The sequence below is a fragment of the Delphinus delphis genome, chromosome 16, assembly GCF_949987515.2.
Source record: "Delphinus delphis chromosome 16, mDelDel1.2, whole genome shotgun sequence".
NCBI classification, from domain to species: domain Eukaryota; kingdom Metazoa; phylum Chordata; class Mammalia; order Artiodactyla; family Delphinidae; genus Delphinus; species Delphinus delphis.
Genome location: NC_082698.1, coordinates 7,661,846 through 7,684,404, shown reverse-complemented (window position 1 = coordinate 7,684,404; position 22,559 = coordinate 7,661,846). Strand labels below are relative to the sequence as shown.

The 22,559-nt window shown below is 51.1% G+C and overlaps 1 protein-coding gene across 2 annotated transcripts in view; it reads left to right on the top strand.

Moving 5' to 3' along the window:
* Positions 1-22,559, top strand: part of LHPP (phospholysine phosphohistidine inorganic pyrophosphate phosphatase) — a 141,069-nt gene that overhangs the window by 32,861 nt on the left and 85,649 nt on the right. For both annotated transcript variants that reach the window (XM_060033880.1, XM_060033879.1), the window contains exon 6: positions 15,038-15,129. In XM_060033880.1, the coding sequence (XP_059889863.1) occupies positions 15,038-15,129 (92 nt within the window). The remainder of the gene's footprint in view (positions 1-15,037; positions 15,130-22,559) is intronic.

Genomic DNA, 22,559 nt, shown 5'->3' with positions numbered 1-22,559 from the left:
TCCTACCATGTGTATGAACCTTGAAAACATTATGGTAAGTGAAAGAAGCCAGTCACAAAAGGTCACGTTTTATATATTTAACATTTATATGAGATGTCCAGAATAGGCAAATCCACAGAGACATGAAATAGATTAGAGGTTGCCAGGGGCTGGGAGTGTGGGGGATGGGGGGCGACTGCCCGTGGGTACGAGGTCTCCTTCTGGGTTGATAAAAGATGCCTGGAACTCGCTGGTGGTGACGGTTGTACAACATTGTGAATGTACTTAATGCCACTGATCTGTATACTTCAAAATGGTTCCATTGGTCAATTTTATGTTATTTTATCACATTGGAAAAGAAAACCAAACCAAAAAAACTCTACCTAACAAAATCAATAGTAATTCCTTAGTATTATCTAATACCAGTCCATATTTAAATTTTCCTGGCTGTCTCAGAAATGTCTTTTATGTAGATTTAAAAAAAAAATCAAATCCAAATAAGGTTGTTTTGTGTTTTAAACCTCTCTTTTTAACATTTTTATCATGGAACATTTCAAATATCTGTGCAAATTGCGAGAGTAACCTCATAAGCCCCCAGGTACCCATCACTGAGCTGCAGTAATTATCAACTAATAAGCACTTTTAAAAATTGTTTTTAACTGTTCCTTCTGAAGCAATTTCCCACGTACAAAGAGGTTGCAAAAATAGTACAGAGAATTCCCCTGTGTCCTTACTGCAGCTTCCCCAAAGGCTAACATCTTATGTAACAACCACAGGACAATTATAAACTCAGGAAGTTAGCCTTGATGCAGATGTTGACTAGCCCAGGGACCCTCTGTTTTTGGACACGTTATATTTGGTGTCATGCCCCCTAGCACCCTTTATTCTGAGCAGTTCCTCAGTCTGTCTTTGTCTTTTAGGACTGTGGCAGTTTTCAAGAGTACTAGCCAGTTCTTTCGTAGAATGTCCCTGATGTTCCCTCATGATTTAATTTCAGGTTATGCATTTCTGGCATATGTAATTCTGGTTATACATTTCACAGACAGTGCCGTGCCCTCTGGTGTGTCCCATCAGGAGGCATGTGCGGGCGCTCTGCGCATCATAGGCTGTGGTCACTTTGATGCCTGTTGGAGGTTCCCATTTCTGCACTGCAGAGTTACTGTTGTCCCTTTGTGACTAATAAGTATCTTATGGGGGAATACTTGGACACTGTGTAAATATTCTCTCTCCTGACATTCTTTTCCCCTCCTAATTGCAGCATCCTCTTACCTGCAACAGTTGTCACCATGGTGCCAAATGGCGGTTTTCTACTTCCATTGTTCCCTCTATATTTATTGATTAGCATTTACTGTAAGAGAGAGCTTTCCTTTTTCTCCCATTTACTTTTTTATTTATTCCAACATGTACTTAAGGATATTTGTTTTATTCCACGAGTTGCAATCCATTCCTGTTGTTACTTTGTTGCCCAGATTGTCCCCTATTTGGCCATTGGGACCACTTTGAAGATTAATAACCCCTTGTTTAATCTGTGCTCCCACCTGCTCCTCTCCCCTAGATTATTTTCAATCATCTCCCAGAAATCATATATCATTTCATCTGTAAGTATTTCTAAGTGTCTCTAAAAGATAGGAATTCTTTTTAAAGACCTGGATGATGCCATTATCACAACTCAGTAATACTAACAATAATTCCTTAATATCATCAAATATCCAGCCATTATTCACATTTCCCTGATTGTCTTACAAGTGCTTACGTCGTCGCTTGCAGTTTCTTTGAATCAGAACCCATATGAGGTCCTCGCATTGTGATTGGCCGGTGTGATTCTTAAGTGTTTTCTAATCTATCCATTCCCACCCACCCGCGCCGACCCCACCCCCGTCTCCCTTTGGTACTCCTTGCAGCTTTATGAAGAAGAAGCTGGCTTGTTTGTCCTGTAGAGTTCCCCACTGTCAGGATTTTGTTGATCGCGCCTCAGTGGTGTCCTGTCTCATGCTCCCCTGTTCTCCCTGCTTCCTGAATGTTGATAGTTAGATCTAGAAGCTTAGGCAGAATCTGTTTCAGTTTTTTTGATGACTGCTTTCTGGGTTGTGTTGTGGCCTCCCTTAGGAGGTTCAGAATGTCTGGGTGTCTCCTTCGGTGGCGTTAGCAGCCATTGGTGATTGGTGCGTTAACCCCATTCATTCATTAAGGGCTGCAAAATGGTGATATTGGAATTCTGTCATTCCTTCTCCATTTCTTCTCTGGATTACCTCTGTATAGGAAAACGCCCCACGAACTATGCGTTCCCCTGAAGTACAGTTCATATAGGAAACTACAGATAAATGCCTATTTCTTTCTTGCTATTTATTAGTTTTCAGATGATTGATTCTCTAACACCCTCCCAATACCTTGGAGGTTTAAAACGACATATATGACCATAAATAGGCAAAAGCATGTTTGGCGTGTTCCATCCATCGCAGTTATTCGTGTTCAAAGTACTGCATCTTTGACCAGTGGGAGCCTCTTCCAGCTGCCCTCTGAGTCCTGTTGTCCTGACCCCAGAGGTCTCTGAGGGGCTTTACTCCTGTTATGACAGGATAACACCTGCCCTGCACACTTCCTGCCCAAGGCCTAGAGTCTGCCATCCTTCCAAGGAGCCATGCTTACCCTTAGTGGAAAATCGTATTCAGAAACCATAGTCGGGATATTAACCATTCTTACTGTTATTGGGTTGGTCATCATTTCCAAGACTTAGTCTACAAGGGTTGAAAAAATATGTATCTTTAAAGATGAAGTGCAGGGCTTCCCTGGTGGCGCAGTGGTTGAGAGTCCGCCTGCCGATGCAGGGGACGCGGGTTCGTGCCCCGGTCCGGGAAGATACCAATGCCGTGGAACAGCTGGGCCCGTGAGCCATGGCCGCTGAGCCTGCGCGTCCGGAGCCTGCGCTCCGCAACGGGAGGGGCCCCAACAGTGAGAGGCCCGCGTACCGCAAAAAAAAAAAAAAAGATGAAGTGCATAATGAGTTCATACTGAAACTTCTGATCCAGATTTAGGCCTGTGGGTTTTTACTGGATCACCCATCTTGTGTCTGTATTTCCTTTTTGCCGTGTCAGAAATCCTGGCTTACGAGAATACCGACATAATCATTTGTTTTAGCCCATAATACACACAAGAGTCTTGAATCTCAAAAACCTTATGCTGTGTGGGAGAAGCCAGGCACAAAAGAGTGGGTGCCACCACCAGTTCTATCAGCGCCACCAAGGCTGGGGCAGGGTTGTGATTGCCGTGGACTGGACTGTGAGACACAGCATCACTGTGGCTGCTGATTCCTGAATGTGATGAGGCTGATTACCGGTGCTGTTTAAGATTTCTTTTTCCGACAGTTCTTTTTTGGCTTAGAATATATCCCTCTAGAGATTTACAGCCAAACTACTGTTTTTTAAAGCTACCATTATTCTGCTGGGTAAGCGTGTCACCAACAGGACCCTCCTTGAAGTCACTGTACTTCCAATTTTTAAGGAGTTGGTTTTTCAACATTTAAACTTGTTCCATAGTTATGTAAAAATTCACGTAGTTCCGAAATTAAATCCACGGAACAAGATACATTCAAGGAAGTCTGGCTCCTGTCCTTTTCCTTCTATTGTCTTCCCACCCATCTCTCATCGTAGCCATTTTTATAAATATTATGGCTTATCTTTGCATTTTTTAAATATGACCAACTATGTATACATTTGTATCCTACTTACAGGGTGAATTTGCGAGAGCAAATTCTTTTTTTTTCAAAGATTTTTTTTTGATGTGGACCATTCTTAAAGTCTTTATTGAACTTGTTACAGTATTGCTTCTGTTTTATATGTTGGTTTTTTTGGCCGCAAGGCATGTGGGATCTTAGCTCCCCGACCAGGGATCGAACCTGCACTCCCTTCATTGGAAGGCGAAGTCTTAGCCACTGGACCGCCAGGGAAGTCCCTGAGAGAGTAAATTCTTAAGATCACTTGTTATAGAGTGGGAGGAATGTCACTGTTGTAATCTGAGTTAAAAATCTGAGTATTTAGAATTACGTAAGCACTGTGGTCACAACCATCTCCCGTGACCCCCCCCAACCCCCTGCCGTCCCCAATCAACAAAACAAAAAGCTGTCACTGCCTAGAAATTAAGACCAGAGGAACTGAATATTAAGACGTTATCTTTGGTTGTCTTTGTAGAGTTGACCTTGGTTAATCCCCTCCCCCCCTTTTGTTTGTTTGTTTATTTGTTTGGTGTTTTCCAGTTACTTTCACGGTCAGTGTCTTTTACATTCTGAATGAGAAACTGCGTTCCCCACACCCCAAAGAGGAGCTGAGGCCCTTCTGGGGGTCAGGTTGATCGGGCTTCTCATTTGGCGGATGCCGGGCCGTGCAGTCTGGGGTGGCGGGTTAGGAGCTTGGATTCCTGGCGTGTCTGCTGAGGCTGGGGTGCCTGTGCTGTCCAGGCATCGCGAGCATCTGCGGCCCTGGGTCCCTAAGGAATTGTTTTCTCTGGCGGCTCTGAGCCCACGTGGCAGAGCTGAATCTTATTTACCTGCCACATTATCATGCTGCGTCTGTCTCCCCTCTTGACACACAGTTGAGCGGTGGCTGCATGTTCTTAACACCCCACCTCACCGTTTTTCTAAAATGTTAATTTAGAACGTTTTGAAATACTGCTTGAGCCTCGGGATGTGTAGACATTTTAAAGCAGTATTTCAAAATAAGGCCATTTTGAATGAACTGTGTCTTATGCACAAGGTAGTAATTCTCTGCTCCTGCTTCTCTCTTTTTAATGCAAAATGGCTTTGAGGGGCTGTCTTGCTGCTGAAGTGCCGGGCTGTGGCAAACCTTAAAATTTTCAAGCTGCTTTAATCAATAAAGTTATCACCAGTCATTTCCCTCGATAACTGCTTCTTCCCAGATCCAGACTTGCTTCTTGCTGCTGAGGAGTTTTCCACCTGCGCTCAGAATGGATATAACTCCCCAAATCCAATTTTCATTTTAACCTTTCCTCAATAGCCTAGAAATAACAGATTGCTGGTATTACTCTAATAGATTGGAAATTCAAACCTCTTAGCGGTAACCAGGCCCTTTCCAGGATTCAGTAATAAGGCAAAGAATAACATACCTTAAAGGCTACTTCAAGAAATACCTAATTCTCATGGTTTAAGGCTTCTGAATCAGTGGGTGGTTTTATAGCTTCATACTAAAGCCCGAATGATGTGAAGGTTTTGGCAGTTTTCCATAATCATAAGAAATTCCATCAGTTGCGAATTGTGCAGGTTTAGTGGAAATTGGGTCTGTTCAGACCAGAGTGCTTAGTCAGCACCAGAAGCCAGTGTGCAGGCAGCCTGGAAGCTGGGGGTGCCCATTTCACAGATGGGGAACCCGAGGCTTGGAGAGGAAGGACCTTGAATACTTTGAGCACTTGTGCTGGGCACACCCAGGATCTGTCACATACCCATTTACTTCGTGAAATCCTTACTCCAATCCGCTGTCGTAGGTACTTTCATTCCCGTCTTAAGGTTAAGGTTAAGGATTTCTCTGCCTCGGCACTACTGACATTTTGGGGTCAGATCATTATTTGTGGCGGGGGGTACTGCCCTCCTCCCCCAGCTGTGAAACCACAGATGTCCCCAGACGTTGCCAAATGTCCCAGGGGAGCAAAATCGCCCCCAGTTGAGAACCAGGGCACTGAGGAGTAGTCACAGGAACGTCTGCTGTTGAAGCCAGGATTACTCTGCTGCGGTGGGGTGAGGCCAGGACCCAGCCCCCTCCAGGTCTCTGCTGCTCCCCAGTTCTCAAGGAGAGGCCAGCAACACAGCAGAATGCTTAGGTTAGAAAAGGCATATTTAGCAGTGCAATATCATTTTCTGTTGTGAAAAACATTAAAATCTGTCTTGTTGGCAGAATATAGAAAGTAAAGTTAAGCAAGATCTTGGGTGGTGAAGGTGAGGACTCTCAGGACAGCCTATCAAAAAAGGGGGCGAGGTTTGTGGGCTTATCCAAAGAGGGCCGGGCATAAAACATGGACTTTGCCCCATCATTTTGCTCCCTGGTTCTCAGGGCATTAATTATAGCTACGGGGTTATGGGGACAGTCTGTACCCTTGGCGGGGAGGCCTTGTGGGTGGGGAGTGAACGTCTGCGTGGGGACCTCCTTCCCCTCAGGTCTGTGCGTGGAAGGCCCGTCTTCTCCCCTTCGTGGGCTGGGCCCCCCGCCCGGCCCATCTTCCCCACAGCGGTGTGCATGGTCTTTGGGTGTCCGTTCAGGGACCACTTGCTGGGACGGTGTGAGCCCCGGGACAGAGAGAACCTGAGCGGTGCCTCATCCAGCCACGGGTGGGGGTTTCCAGGAAATGCCAGCTCTGGGGCTGCCTTGTGCCCCGTCTCGGTCATAAGGGAGCTTTGGAGCCTCATGTCTTAGTTTTCCCTAAGATATTTCCTCCCCTAAAGCCTTTTTAGTAGATTTTATTTTCTTCTCCTCAAAACACAAGTTTTTAATCTGATTGTGAAGTAGCCCATGTTTGTTAAGAGGATGAATAAAGTTCAGAAAGTACAAGGGAAAAAAATGTTCATCCTTCCACTAACCTGCAATGACACAAGTCATGCTTAGCCCTTCCGATTTGTTGGTGTCTATATATACTTTTTTTTTTTGGTTGCACTGCTCGACTTGCGGGATCTTAGTTCCCTGACCAGGGATCGAACCCAGGCTCAGCAGTGAAAGCGCCAAGTCCTAACCACTGGACTGCCAGGGAATTCCTGTATATGTACATTTAAAAAGAAAATTATTTATTTATTTGGCTGTGCTGGGTCTTAGTCGCTGCACGCGGGATCTTCGTTTCTGCGTGCAGGGTCTTTAGTTGTGGCATGCAGGATCTTTTTAGTTGTGGCATGAGGGCTCTTGGTTGTGGCATGTGGGATCTAGTTCCCTGACCAGGGACCAAACCCGAGCCCCCTACACTGGGAGCGCGGAGTCTTATCCACTGGATCACCAGGGGAGTCCCTGTGTATATACATTTTTAACACACAATTGGATAATCCCGTATCTGCTATTTGAAACCCAATTCCCGTTCCCCTCCCCCCCGCCCCGGCTTAATATTGGGAACCATTTCCTTTGTGTGAATTCAGGCACCTCCACAAAGTAATTTTTGTGGCTACAGAGCATTCTGTCGTAGGGAGCACCGTAATGTTCTTTAGCCGAGGCTGCCTTTCATCCCCTTGCTACCGTAATGTGCTTCCCCAGTCCCCTGTTGTTGGACATTTAGATTACTTCCAATTTCCCTCTTGTACATTAACCCTAGTGAACACCCTTGTATGTATATGTCCTTTTGTATATTTTAAATTATTTTCTTAGAAATCCTAGAGGTATAGTTGTCAGGCCACGATGCACAGTGTTCATTTCTTTTTCAGAAACACGGTATCAATTCAGCTTCCTTACCAGCTGTATACGCAAGTGCTCACTTTCCAACATCCTCACCAACACCATTGTTTCTTACTTTTTATAAAATAGTTTCCTCGAGTTTTGCTGTGTTGGTATTATTCCTTACGAATGTGTCAGACGGTGGGGGAAATTCCTTAGTGACGAGCCACCTCTGGGTGTCGGAGGGGGCCCGGTTGCTCTGAGCCTGCAGGCTGAGGGTCTAGGGCTCTTCCCAATGCTAGGTGTCATCTCGAGGCCTCTCCAAGTGGGGGTGTCTGTCCCTCGGGGCTGAAGTGCAGGCCAAGCCCACTGCTCTTTCACCACCAGCCCTGCTGTTCGTTGCCCCATGGGGGCAGAAGTGCTCCTCCTGGCAGAGCCCTGGGGATAATCAGAAATTTTGTGAAACGTGGGCTTTCTTGGGAAAGCTCTTTGGCGTTGGAAGTTGTGTTCCAGACGTCGCCGCCTGTTGGAATGGGTTCTGCCCCTGGCACCTAGGATGGCGAAGAGGAGACCATGGCGGGCAGACGAATATTTAAGAAGGATGAATGAATCTGCATTTTGAACCCAAACCAGAAAACCTGCCTAAAGGGCTCTGGTGCCGCCTCTGGCTCTTGGATCTCTGTTCTGTGGGAGTCCGACCTCTTGGTGTGCATCCCCAGCTTCCCTGAACCATATTGCAGTCAGAAAGGAAGTGCAACCCAGACCTGACAGGTAGGGTTTTTTTATTTCCCCTGACAGCGCACCTCTTGACCTCTATCTTCTTGCCAGTGACTTTTTAAATCCTAAATGATTTGGCAATAATTGCTCCTCCTTTCGTGGTTATTGCCCTTCACCGATAGTAAATCTGTGAAATCCCCAGGGGCTGGAACGCGTTTTGGTATGCGGAGCCCACAAGCTGGCCCAGACAGGCTTCACTGCGGCGGGCGGCCGCACACCCACCGGGTCCCCGCACCCTGCCCCTGCCCTCACACGCGGCTACGGGCTCTGCCTGGGCTTGGCCAGTGGCTTATCGTGCAGAACCATAGCTGCTGCTTCTGGTGTTCTTCCTCCGATGGCCCAGATTTCTCTGGTTCCACTTCCGTGGGCCACACCGAAAAATGTCCTCACCCAGGCAGACCCAGCAGCCTCTGTTCTGAGGGGGGGAGGAATTTCTGCTTCATGCACAAGTGTGCATGCACAAAATTTTATTTTCCCCAGAGCATGGAAGAGGCCAGGCATGACATTTAATCATAGGAGGACGGTTTCATTTCCAAGGAACCTTCTAGCAAGCTGGCCCCCGGAACCCCTGGCAGCAGTGGACAGGGTCCTAAGCTGGAATGCTGTGGATGTTTAGAGGCTGACCTAACAGTGTCAGGACAACTCTTCGAGAAGGGCAAAGTAGGGCCTCACACTGGGGCTTGTGGCTGGTCCGGCTGCCTAAGCCAGGTGCCCACCTGCCCCAGCCCTCTCCTCCCAGGTGAGCTGTGTGGTTGCCCAGGTGACCCTGGCTTTGCAGATACCCTTAGACTCACGTGTGTGTGCAGCAGTCTCATGGCGGGTCCCACTTCAAGGATCACGCGTCGCCACTGGTTCTTTCTCTTGGGTGACTGATGATTTCCACACAGCTGCATGGGAGCCTGTAGACGCGAAAATTAAACCCATTTGGATTTGGCAGTGTTTTCCCCAGCATCACTCACTCTAGGAAAAAAAATGCCAATCTTACCATATCTGGGTACTTGCCCCTGGCACTATTATTTACTTAATGTTTCTTTAAATTGATTCATTTTATAAACTTAAATGTATTTTTAAAAAAACTTTCGATCTCTACTATAAATGGAAGACCAGAATCACTCACGGTAAATAGATTACTCTAAAAATAAATACAAAGGATTACATTAAGAATGTATGTCCTTGGGCTTCCCTGGTGGCGCAGTGGTTGAGAGTCCGCCTGCCGATGCAGGGGACGCGGGTTCGTGCCCCGGTCCGGAAGGATCCCACATGCCACGGAGCGGCTGGGCCTGTGGGCCATGGCTGCTGAGCCTGTGCGTCCGGAGCCTGTGCTCCGCGACGGGAGGGGCCACAGCGGTGAGAGGCCTGCGTACCGCCAAAAAAAAAAAAAAAAAAGTATGTCCTTATATATACTACCAAATGTAAAATAGATAGCTAGTGAGAAGCAGCTATATCACACGGGGAGATCAGCTCGGTGCTTTGTGACCACCTAGAGGGGAGGGAGAGGGAGGGTGGGAGGGAGACCCAAGAGGGAGGGGATATGAGGATATATGTATATATATAGCTGGTTCACTTGGTTATACAGCAGAAACTAACACAACATTGTAAAGCAATTATACTCCGATGAAGATGTTAAAAACAGTTATGTCCTGTTCTACCTAAAATCAAAGAGCATATCACCAGTATGCATAACACACATTGGGAAACATGGGTTTAGTGGAGGAAAGACCAGAGGAAATTAGTGAGAAGTATGAAGTTTAGAATATTCACTGGGACAAAGTGCAGTTTATTTCAGGTACCTCGTATGTCTCTCAGGGCCGGTGGCTCCCAGCAGTTGGCAGAATTCTCAGCCCTGGTGGTCATCAGCCACCTGCTCAAGCTCCCCCGGGGGCCAGTGTCCCCCAGTAGCTTCTCTGACGGAGGCCTCTTTGGCCTCTGCTGGAATATGATTAAGTGGCAGGGGCCTGGTACCTCTGAGGCAGCCCATGCTGATTGTTAGAAAAGCCTCGTGTTTACCTGAAACTACCTCCCTGGCATCTGGGGCCGCACCAGCTCAGTCTTTGTCCTCGTCCACAAGCTCCTCGTGATTCCTCGTTATTTGAAGTCCTGTTTGGGAGATGTTTCCGAGGACATGTGCTTCAGGCTTAATGGCTGTGCTTTTGGGAATTCGTGTGTGGCCTGTCCTGGTAGAGGATTAGCACACATGTGGTGTCTTCTTCGGAGAAGGCTCTCACCCCTTCCCCTATACCCCCTCACCTGGTTGACCCCTCTTGCTCTTCAGATCCAAGCTCAAAACCTCACCTCCTCCAGGAAGGCTTCCCTGACCACCACCAGCCCCACAAGGTTAGGCCTGACAGCCTCCTGCGCTTTCCCTCCTGTGCTTTATCACAGGTCCTGGCTGTGTGTTTGTGAAATCACCTCATGAACATCCGTCTTCTGCCTTCCACTGGGAGCTTCACAAAGGTGGAGACTGTGTTTCTGACTCACTGTGTCCCCACTGCCTGGCCTACAGAGGACCTGATACAAAGGAGCTGAGGCACTGGAGCCCTGTCGTAAGGACTGTGGACTGTCTCCAATAGGGTTACAGTAGGAGTTTCCTCAACAGAACATTTCCTAATATTTTTTCCTTTTAAACGTGTACAGATAACTTATTACGTCCAGGCACTGTCCTTGATGCTTAACTTACGTGATTTTGTTTAAACACCACACCAATTGTACCCATTTTACAGACTGAAGTGGATCACGAGATCACAGGGCTAGCAAATAGCAGAGCTGGGATTCAGGCCCAGTTGCTCTGGCCGCGTCTGCGACTTGAGCTCAGTCTGTCCATTCTGCTGGTCGCATAGGGCCTGCCTCTGGATTCACTGCCTCCCACCCCTCCCACTCCGAGCTGGAAGGCAAATTCCATCTGGACTCCTCTCCTCACAGGCAGAGTCCAAATCAATGTGTAAGAGTCCCCTGGTTTGCAAATGCTTCACGGTCATCACTTTTTTTAAAAAAAAATTAATTAATTCTTTTTTGGCTGCATGGGGTCTTTGTTGCTGCACGTGGGCTTTCTCTAGTTGTGGCAAGCAGGGGCTACTCTTTGTTGCTGCGCGTTGGCTTCTTATCGTGGTGGCTTCTCTTGTTGCGGAGCATGGGCTCTAGGCGTGCGGGCTTCAGTAGTTGGGGCACGTGGGCAGTAGAGCACAGGCTCACTAGTTGTGGCGCCCAGGCTTAGTTGCTCTGTGGCATGTGGGATCTTCCCAGACCAAGGGATCGAACCCGTGTCCCCTGCATTGGCAGGCATATTCTTAACCACTGTGCTACCCGGGAAGTCCATGGTCACCATTTTCAGTTTTCTTGGTTTCGGTTTATGTATTTATTCATTGGTTAGCCCTACCTAGCATCTGAATTCCAGAGGAAAGTTGTGGAATAACTGTCAGTTTCAAAGCTTCTATCCCATCAACATCAGGACACTCACCCTGCTACGGGAGCCCGGTTTGTCAGGCCTGTCTGACCTCCCACCAAGGACATTTCTGATCGGACTTGGGAGCGTATCTGGAATGCATTTGGTGTCTGAGGCATTAAACTTTTCTTCCGCTAGCAGGATCGTTTCCTGAAAATATTTTGAAGCTTTTCTTTTTTTTTTTTGTTTTTGTTTTTGTTTTTTGTTTTTTTGGCGGTACGCGGGCCTCACTACTGTGGCCTCCCCCGTTGCGGAGCACAGGCTCCGGACGTGCAGGCTCAGCGGCCACGGCTCACCGGCCCAGCCGCTCCGCGGCATGTGGGATCTTCCCAGACCGGGGCACGAACCCGTGTCCCCTGCATCGGCAGGCGGACTCTCAACCACTGCGCCACCAGGGAAGCCCTGAAGCTTTTCTTTTAATCAGTGTGGCAGTTGAGTCAGGGAGGCTGCTCCTTTTTTCTTAAAAGAAGCACATTTATTTATGTAAAGATTATGAATCAGTTTAAACAGTAATATTAATACAGGTTGATATGTCGAATGGGCACCCACTGGTGACTAAAGTTTTGGCAACACGGATGCGGACTATGCCACCCACTCCCGCTCTTTTGGTTGGTAAACACTGAGCAGTTCTATTGGCTGGACCTCCTAAGTGTCTCCAGACATGCACAGCCATGCCTTATTTCAGAGCACCGATTCACTCAACAAACTCATGTTGGTCATCAGCTGAGCTCCAGGATCAGCACAGAGCCTGCCCTCAAGGAACTCACACAGTTTTTGGAGGAGAGAGATAAGTGAAGGGACCATTATAACACAGGAGGTGTATGCAATTCAAGGGGGTAATCACAGAATGTTTTGGGGACCCCCCAAACCCAGCCGGGGGTTGAAAGGTGGTGGTCACCTGAGCTGAGTCCAGACAGGCTGTTAGGAGTTGGCCAGCAGAAGAACAGAGGGAAGCGGCAGAAAGGTCACCCTGTGCCCATGGGCACCCTTTCTGGTGCTGTCCATTCCGTTTTGTGTAGATCTGTATTTCTATTTAAGTACCATTTTCCTTTTGCCTAAAGAACTTCCTTTTACATTTCTTGTGTGTGGATCTGTTGGTGATGAAGTCTTTTAGCTTCAGATATCTGGAAATGTCTTTATTTCATCTTTGCTCTGAAAGATAATTTTGCTGCATATAGAATCCTAGGTAAGCATTTCCCCCTTTTCAGCACCAAGGTGGTATTCCACTGTTTTCTCATTTGCATGTTTTCAACAAGAAATCTGATGTCTTATCTTTGTTTCTGTCTGTACATGTCTTTTTTTTTCCTCCAGTTGTTTTTAAGATTTTCTCCTTGTCGCTGGCTTTGAGCAGTTTGATTATGTTGTGCCTTGATACACTTTTCTTCATGTTTCTTGTGCTTGGTACTGATTGGGATCTCGGAGCTGCGGGTTTGTCATTTTTGTTGACTTTGGAAATTTTTCAGCCATTATTTCTTCAAATATTGTTTCTGTCTCCCCTTCTCTCATCTTGCTTCCTGGGACTCCAGTTACACCAGGCTGTTTGAAGTTTTGTCATAGCTCACTGTTTCTCTGTTCATGTTTTAAAAATTATTTTTTCTGGGGGCTTCCCTGGTGGCACAGTGGTTGAGAGACCGCCTGCCGAAGCAGGGGACGCAGGTTCGTGCCCCGGTCTGGGAAGATCCCACATGCTGCGGAGCGGCTGGGCCCGTGAGCCATGGCCGCTGAGCCTGCGCGTCTAGAGCCTGTGCTCCGCGACGGGAGAGGCCGCAACAGTGAGAGGCCCGCGTACCACACACACACACACACACAATTATTTTTTCTCCCTGTGTTTCATTTTGGATAGTTTCTATTGCTGTGTCTTCAAGTTCATAAATCTCTTTTCTGCATTGTCTAATCTGGATTTAATCTCATCCAGTGTTGTTTTTTTCTTTTTTCAGTCCAGACATTGTAGTTTTCACCTCTAGAAGCTTGGTTTGGGTCGTTTCTTTTACCTTGCGTGTCTCTCTACTTAACTTTGGGAACGTGTAGAATACAGTTACAGTAACGGATTTAATGCCCTTGTCTGCTAATTCTCACATGTGTGTCAGTTCCGGGTCTGTTTTGGTTGATTTTCCTCTTCGCTGTGTGTGATATCTGTCATCTTTGCACGTCTGATTATTGTTTTAATTGGATGCCAGACACTGTGAATTGTACCTTTTGTGAGTGCTAGATATTTTTATACACCAATAAATATTTTTGTGTTTTGTTCTGGGATGCAGTTAAATCACTTGGAAACAATTTGATCCTTCCAGATCTTGCTTTGAAGGTTTGGGAGGCAGAGCAGGTTTAGTCCAGGGCTAATTCTTCCTCACTGCTGAGGCAAGACGCTTCTGAGAATGCTACTCAGTGCCCTGTGAATTATGAGATTTTCCAGTCTGGCTGGTGGGAACAGACACTAAACCCAACCCTGTGTGAGGTCCCGGCACTGCTTTAATTTTTGGTGTGATTCTTTCCCTGGCCTCGGGTGGTTTCCTCACTTGCCTGGGCTCATTAGCAGTCTACCCAACACTGCATCATTCGGGGGGACCCTCTGTAGGGCTCCACAGTTCTCCGGGTAGCCCTCTCTTCTCGGACGCCCCGCCTTAATCTCCCAGCTCTTAGCTCCGTGTCCTCAATTCAGGGAGTCTGGGCTGTACCTAGTTCTTCCTGTCTGTGCTCACAGTCTGGAAACTCTGAAGGCAGTGAGCTGCGGCATTTGTAGGATCCATGTCATTTGTTTCCTGTGTCTCAGGAATCCTCCTTCATTGCCTGATGTCCAGTGTCTTGAAAACTGTTATTGCATTTGGTTTGTCTGTTTCTCTAGTTGTTTCAGGCGAGAGGGGCTGCTTTTTGAAATGATATCCAGGCTGTGAGCATTGTGTGTGTGTGTGTGTGTGTGTGTGTGTGTGTGTGTGTGTGTGTGTGTGTGTGTGTGTGTGTGTGTGTGTGTGTGTTAGAGTGTGTATTTTTGTTTGCTCTTTCTTCTTTTTGTTTTTTTTCGTTGTTGTTGCTTTTTATAGGTAGTAAATTCAGCATGGAAAGCAAAACCTAAACTTGGACTGCAAAGATTTGCCAGAAATTTACTTAGTTTTCACAGAACCAACGGTTGGCAAAATAACCTGGTTACAGAGTATTTAGCTGAAGGTAAAATTCAGCCTGTGCTCGACTAGAGGTGAGATAGCGTCAGCCTCCCCGTGTGTCCTGGTGGCACTATATCACTTTAATACCCGCTGATTGATTTTAAATTGCCCAGATATGCACCGTTCAGAGCCGCAGCCCATGATGGGCAGTGGGAGATATATTCAAGTACATTGACTTTTAATCAATATGATGACGATACTACCTCGTTTCCTTTGTATGGTGGTGGTTTTAAGCATGAAGTCAAGAGGTTTATTATGTCAAAAAAGATGAGGCAGCACAGGAAGAAAACTGTCTTGACATCACTTCTGAGTGCCTTTCACTCACTGCACGACAGGCCATCATGATCGGGGACGACATCGTGGGTGACATCAGCGGTGCCCAGCGGTGTGGGATGAGAGCGCTGCAGGTGCGGACCGGGAAGTTCAGGTAAGTGCCCCGCGCCAGCCTGCCCGCCGTCTGCCTGCCTGCCTCGTGGATTCCTGGGGTGACCAGGGTTTCGTTTGTCTTCTTCTCCACAGTGAAGGGCGTTACTTTTTCCCTAATGGAAGAGCAGTACGTGGGCATCTGATGACTTTTTTTAACTGTCCCCTGAGGACGGGCCTGGATGCCTTTTTGTAGCAGAGAGTGGTAGATAAAAAGGGTCTGAGTTTCAGAACTGAGATTTGAATAGGGTGTAGTGTGGAGACAGCAAATGGAAGGCTCTGGCCAGCCGTCGAGCCTGCTTCCCACAGAGAGCCGGCTTGAACTTGGGCCACACTCCTGTCCTCAACGTGGCTGATGCCTCACTGTGCTCGGAGGGGACAGCTCCTGGGCGCCCAGCTCCTCTGGTCACCTTCTCCCTCCTTGTCCTCCACCGTATCCATCTCTCACCTAGAGATGACAGGTCCATGGTCAGGGATGAGTCAACGACACTTTGGAGTTGAACCTCTGTCTCCAGAGCGTCTTCTTTGCTGGGTCAGAAGTCAGCCTAGCCTCGGGCAGGTTGCGGACGTGCACCTGTCGGGGGCGTGTGGATGTACCCTGCGGTGTCTGGGCCTGGCTTGCTTAGCCTTTGAGCGTATCTCAGACATCACAGTGTTGTCTTGGCTTCTTCTAGATGGTTTTGATTGTCGCCGTTCAGAGAAAGTACCATTTTGTGTATGCTAGTTAAAACATGGTTACCCTGGGGTGTCTGGATGTCGGGGGAGGGATGGATTACATCAGTCCTGGGTGGTCTGCTTAGACGGGGTCAGAGGAATAGATTAGAGGGCCTGACCCTCACTCCGAGGCCCGTTCCTGTGTGAGAGACACACGTGGCCTTTGGGTTTGGGTCACGTAGGTGGACACAAGGTGAGTGAGGAAGTCTCAGTACTCCTAAGGTCCAGGGCCAGAAAGTCCCTTCCATCCACCTCTTGGACCTCCCAGGGTGCCAGAGGCCACCTTGCAGCCCCCAGCACACCTGAAATATGGACCTCCTTTCTTCCCCAGGTCCTCAAACGAGGGTTTCCTGGGTTTCCTGGGCTCTCTGCGGCCTAAGGGAGTGAGGGAGACCCCACTCGAAACCTCATCAGCATTCTCTCCCAGAGGCCGGCCTGGAAGCCCGAGGTCCCCAGCGCCCGCTTCCCCCGAAGCTGCTGAGCAGTGGGACTTGGCACCCTGTGGTTGATGCTCTGCTGCGCGGTGCCGCCCGGCCCCTGGTGCCGCCCCATCAGTAGCCAGCCTAGCTCAGTGAGCACCTTTGACCCATGAGCACAGGAGGGGCACCTCCGTAACTGAGAGCACGGTGGTGAGGCAGAGGTGAAGAGTGAGAGCCATGTAGCTTTTTGCACTGGGCTGCTGCTTCTGGATTCTTAGGGAGAGAAACATGTCTGTCTCGATTAAATGTAGCCACAGCTGGGGTCTTTCTGGCCCAGCCTAAGCCATGGCCCTATAAACTGAGAAGGTACTGCCCCTGCCCCAGGCCCCAGGCGTGCCACTAGGTCGCTGGGTCACTGAGGAAGGTCCGCACACACAGTCGGGAAGCCCTCGAATGGGCAGGTGGGCATGCAGACGGCTGTGTCCTACTGTACACCACCGGGGTTGGCACTTTTCTGAGTCCCCCATCACCCCGTCTCCCAGAGAGACAAACCCCATCAACAGTTGGCCAGATCATTCCAGACTGCCTTCTCTGTGTAGATAATATAAGGATAATACTTTTTTTCTCTTTATAAAAACGGTATTATATTATTTCACAACCTGCCCTTTTCTTGAACAATGTTTTGTGGCATCTGCCCTTGACCGTTCTTCATCATTTTAAATTGCTGAGGAAATGCTGTAGGTAAGTACTGTTTAGCGCGTGGTGCACAGGGAGCCGTCAGCAACGGGGAGGTGATGCCGGTGCTGTTGGTGACGTCTGTTGCTTCCCGGTGCAGCCCCACCTGGCTCTGCGTGGAGAGGGTGGGGCTTAGCGTCTCTTTTCGTGGAGGTATTTAAGATTTCAGACCTTTTGATTTGTTTGTTGTGAGGTTGTAAATCTGCCTTTGTTAGCAGGCAGGGCGGAGGGAGAAGAGCCTCAGTGCAGGTTAGGTGGTGATGCAGCCACCGGAGGGGGAGGCCGCGTGGCGGGACAGGAGGCTGGGCTCCGTGCCGTCAAAGCAGGCGGAGGACCTCTCTGCCCCTGGCCGATCTCTAGAGCCTCACTGTCTAGTGCGGAAGCCACGAGCCGCAGGTGCCTGGGGAGCACTTGAAATGTGGCTGTTCCAAATTGAGACGTGTTAAAAGTGCACGTACACAAGAGTCCAGACTTAGCGGGAGAAAAAGAATGTGACAAACTCATTCATGATATCTCACACTGATTGCATGTTGCAATCCTGATGCCTTATGTTAATTTCACCTGCTTATTCTTGTTTTTGTTCACGTGGCCACTAGAAAGTCCTAGCTTGCCTCCACGGCTGGCATCCATCGGCGCTTAGTGCAATTCTGGTGGGCAGCGGGGCCCCTGCACCGCCCCCTGCTCCCTGCAGATGGCAGTCTCGGTGCACGAGATCTCCATGGCACCTTGCACGGGCCTCTCTGTAGACGTAGCCGGCTTGGGGCCAGTGAGCAGCCTTGGCACCTTGGCACCCTGGTGACTGGGCCAGCGTCACCCGGCAGCACCCAGCTCCTCCCTCTGGGGCTGCCCTGCCTGCCCCTGTAGCTCTCCACCCCTCTGGCCACCTCTGTGAGCCGGCGGCACTAGGTTTGAAGCTCACTGTGGCCCATGTCTGCACCAGACGTGAGCCGGGCAGGGGCAGGGTCTGCGTCCTTACTGTGCTGGGCCTCCCTCTGAGTGGCTTCACAGGAGCCAAGGGCCACTGGATGGGTCAGCAGGGCATCAGCCCTGTGCACCGTGTCCCCTGTTGGTGGCCTTGGTCCAGCCTTGACTGAATTGGGGGAGTGAGGCGGGTGGAGGATGACCTTGTCACCGGGCACGGGTGGCAGAGAGCCGTGCGGTGAGGGAGCTTGGCGCTCATACCTGGCCACGTGGCTTCTCCACTGGCTTGAGGCCAAGGGCCGAATGGGGAGGCTGAGGCAAGTGAAACCGGGGTGTCCTGCCTGTCCTGGCACAGGAAAGGGAGGGAGGCTGGAGGGGGCCGCGTAGGGCCTCTGGACAGCCCCGCTGCAGGTGCCCCTCAGGCCAGCGTCTTCTAGTTGTGGGTGCGCACACACATACACACACACACACACACACACACACACACACGCGCGCGAGGTTGTCTGAGGCCACGGCATTGCTGGGGGTGTGGGATTTGGACTTTCCCATGGCTGTGAGATCTCCCTGTGACCTTCCATGTCTTCATTCCCCTCACTTCTTTCTATTTTTTCTTTTTTAATTTATTTATTTTTGTCTGCGTTGGGTCTTCTTTGCTGCGTGCGGCCTTTCTCTAGTTGTGGTGAGCGGGGGCTACTCTTGGTTACGGTGCGCAGGCTTCTCATTGCGATGGCTTCTCTCGTTGTGTAGCATGGGCTCTAGGCGCGCAGGCTCAGTAGTCGTGGCGCACGGGCTTAGTTGCTCTGCGGCATAGGGGATCTTCCCGGACCAGGGTTCGAACCCGTGTCCCCTGCATTGGCAGGCGGATTCTCAACCACTGCGCCACCAGGGAAGCCCGCTTCTTTCTACTTTTATCAGAAAATGGCCCAAAGAGAAAAGTGTGAAGTCTCAGAGTGGGGAGAGGTTACAGCGGCCCCTGAGCTTTGGAAGGAGGGCTTCACAGGGCCTGCCCCACCAGGACCAGCGGGAGGCTCAGGCCCCTTGCAGGAAGGAGGCTGGATCCCTTCCAGCAACCCCAGTGTTTGGAGCCAGAGAGGCTCCCAAGGCAGACAGCTTGCAAACACACCCCCGCCCAGCCGGGCAGCCGGGCAGCCGGGCAGCCGAGCTGTAGACAGAGCCATACAAGGTTTTCTTTTCGTACCTGCTCTACGTGAACGTCCAGCCCAGCCAGGGTGTGGCCTCACCTGGCTGGCAGGTAAAGGCCTTTCGGGCGTTTTCCCCACCTGCCCCTTCCTGGCATGTCTGACGCACCGGGCCTGCTGGCAGAACCTTCCAGCCTGAGGCCAGGACCTGCTGTTCCTCCAGTCTCCTCAAGACGCCATCCCGGCTCCAAGGGCCCTGTGACCATCGCAGGCACATCCTCACGGTCGCAGTGAGTCCCGGAGGCCCAGAGGGTGCTGGCTCCCCCGCTGCCAGAGGCCTTTCCCGTTGAGACAGCTAAAGCCTTGCCCAAGGCCACCTAGCGAGGTTAGGCAGAGGCGGGGCTGCAGCCTTCTCTTACCCCAGGTGGGTGCTTCTGCCACCGCTTTCCTACTGGGAACATCCAGCCCTTGGGGCTCAGCTTCTGAGGAGCTGCAGGAGTCACGGTCCCAGGCTCACTTCAGGGCACAGGCAGGGCTCCGTGTCTGAATAACGGGGGGCTCGTCTGGGAGGACTGCTGTCCCCACCCCCAGGCACCATAGCCCCCCTCCTTCTCTCCTAAGGACAGGCCTCATCTTCCATGGGGGCTGGGGCCAGGCCCTGTGTACCCCCATTCTGGCAAATTCAGGTGAGGGACGTCCTTCTCAGGAGCCCGATGCCCTGCATGTCCCCAGTGGAGGAGGAAGCGGTCGGGACATCTCGCTGTCCCTTCATGCCTGCTTGTGTCCCCACCTGACCCCCCTCCTGGAGACATGCCAGAAGCGGAGCGGGGACACCCTGAACGCTTCCCCCGTCACCCTGTCCTCCGTTCCACGCTGCAAGGCACAGCTGGCGCCTGGTTCTCAAGCACGGTGGCAGGCGTCACTGCCCAAGGCCCACGCTGGTCGCGCTGTGTAAATAATCCGGCTACGTGGAGCCTGCTTTGGGGATCCTCTTATTTGTTATTTACTCACTGGTGGGAGATGTTTTCTGAGTCCAGAACGTTCTTGACGAGCAGTTTGCCGTTTTGGACTCACGAGGGAGTGGGCCTGGATTCCAGGTGTCCCTGGGCTGGGACTGGCGCTCCGCCCGCACCGAAGCTCAGCTGGGGCTGGGGTGCCCGTGGACAGCGGGACTGGCGGGTCTGAGGTTCCAGGCACGCTGCACAAGGCTGAAGGATGCGGGGTACAGAGAATGTGATGGTGGAACCAGACGCTGGAGTGGAGATACCCAGAGCCCGACAGGGCTGCACTCGTGACACAGCTGCCGCCAAAGTGCGGCCCTTGACCCCATCTCTCGTCACTCTGCAGCCAGTGACTTCACAGAGTTTCCTTAAGAGGAGGCTCTGGTTTCCCTTCGGAAGGAAATGGGTTTTTCTTCTAGTGCCAGGTGGTATTTGAGGGAAGTGAGTGATCCTGGGTGTTAATTTTTCAGCAGTCACCGTTGTCACCGTGAGGCCATTGCAGGCTGGGGTTGTGTGTGGTAGCCCTCTGTCCCTGCGTCCCGCCGAGGAGCATTGCCACGTGTGCACCAGGAGGGAGCTCCTGCCCGCGTAGATGGACACTCCGAGCCTCAGGCCTCTGGAAGACGCTCCCAGCTGGGGAGGAGGCTCCACGTGGCTTCAGGGAACCAGGAGGTGACCAGCTACTGCCTGGCTGCAGCCCGCCCAGCTGGGGAGAACGGCTTGATGCTGGGCGTGGGGGCTCCCCCCTGGGTCCCTCGGACTCCAATCCTGGCTGCCAGTTGGGGGAGGGCTCCGGGAACCAATCTTCAGGGAAATCGATTGTGGAACGTTGGTGGGCCAGCCGGTCAGCCCAGCAGGTAGCCTTGGTCTTGCACGGGGATAGAGGTTGTGGGAGGCACCCCTGGGCTTTGAGAGGTCCCTTAGCTCACTGGGGGTCACACAGTGAAGGGGTCACAGATTTGAGCCTATATGCCTTCTTTTGGGATTTTTGCTAACTGCTTTATTGAGAAATAACTCGTATGTCGTACAATTCAGTAGTTTTTCAAATGTTCACAGAGCTGTGCAGCCGTCACCACAGTTGGGCAGACACCACTCCATCATTCTGGACCCTTTAACCATCCTTCCCAAATCCCCTGCATCCTAGGGCTTTGCGGGGGGCAGTGCCAGCCCCCAGCGGTTCAGTCTGCCTAGACCCTGGGCCCTGTGGGAGACTGAGGAGGGACCCCCAGGGGCTTGGGCTGGGAGGGCATTGGGCAGGCAGAGGTAGGCACCGGTGGTGGGGTCAGTGGGGGTCAGGGTGGGATTGGCAGGGCCAGACCCACCCGTCTTCCCATCCCCTCCCACCCACCGCTTTCCTGGGTTGAGTCGCTTCCTCTGCACTGGTTTGGCTTCCCTGCCCTCTGACTCGCTGCTCGCTGGGGGACAGAACTAGTAGCACTTTCTGGTACCTGACTCTCATTATCCCTCTTGGTCCCTGACCAAGGCTGCTTCATGCCCAGGGCAAGAGGGGAAAGGTTTCCAAACTGTATACAGCCCTGCTGGACTCCTCACCCTGCTTGGAGAAACCAGCCGGCTGAGGCGGGGGGCTCCAGGCTGAGGGGGGCGTCGCAGGTGGAGGCCAGGAGGTGGCTGCAGAGTGAGGCCACAAGGCCCTTTGGGGGGCCCAGTTAGGACCCCATCAGCAGCCTCCTAGCCCGAGGAACTTGCTTCCTAGGAACCTGCAGGTAACTCGGGGGGTCCTGGACGGCTCACGGGGCGGACGGGGTTGGAGGAAGGCCCAGCAGGTTCTCTAGTCCCCCTGAGGCCAGCTAGTACGTTCCGGGAGCCCCTCAACAAACCTCGGGAGGTGTGTGCTCTGGACCTGCCGCTCGCACTTGCTCCTCAACCGTGTGACACCCCGAGAAGGAGGCCAGGGTCACGGTCGCCGCTCGGCCACAAGCTGGCGAGGAAGATGTGAGAACAGGGCAGTGCCTCCCAGAGGGTGTCACATGCCAGAGCCTGTGACAGGTGCTCACATGCATCTTGCTTCAGCTTATCTAAAGCTCACAACCGCCCTGGAGGCTGCCCCTCTTCTCACTCCACTTTATACGTGTGGAAATGGAAGCCCAGAGAGGTAGAGTAACTTGCCCGAGGCCACACAGCCCACCAGTGTGGGAGCCGGGATTCGAACGCAGCTCTGCCTGACTGCAGGTCCTGTGTCCTGAGCACTCTCGCACCCTGCTGCCCCCAGTTAGCCCAGTCTCACGGGAGCTCCGAGCCCGCGCGGGGTCTCACCGACCAAGAGTGGCCGCCGTGGGGTTCTCAGGACCGAGTGGGTCCCTCCTGTCCTTGTTCTCTCGCACGACACTCTGCACTCAGCCCCACTTGAGGAAAGGGGCCTCGTGAGGATGAGCTGTGACTTGAGCTGGTCTGGCCCCGAAGTCGGTCATGTGACCACACCCGAGGGCCTGGCTGCGGGGGGTGACAGGTGGCAGCCCCAGCAGTCACATGTTCGCTGGCTTTGTG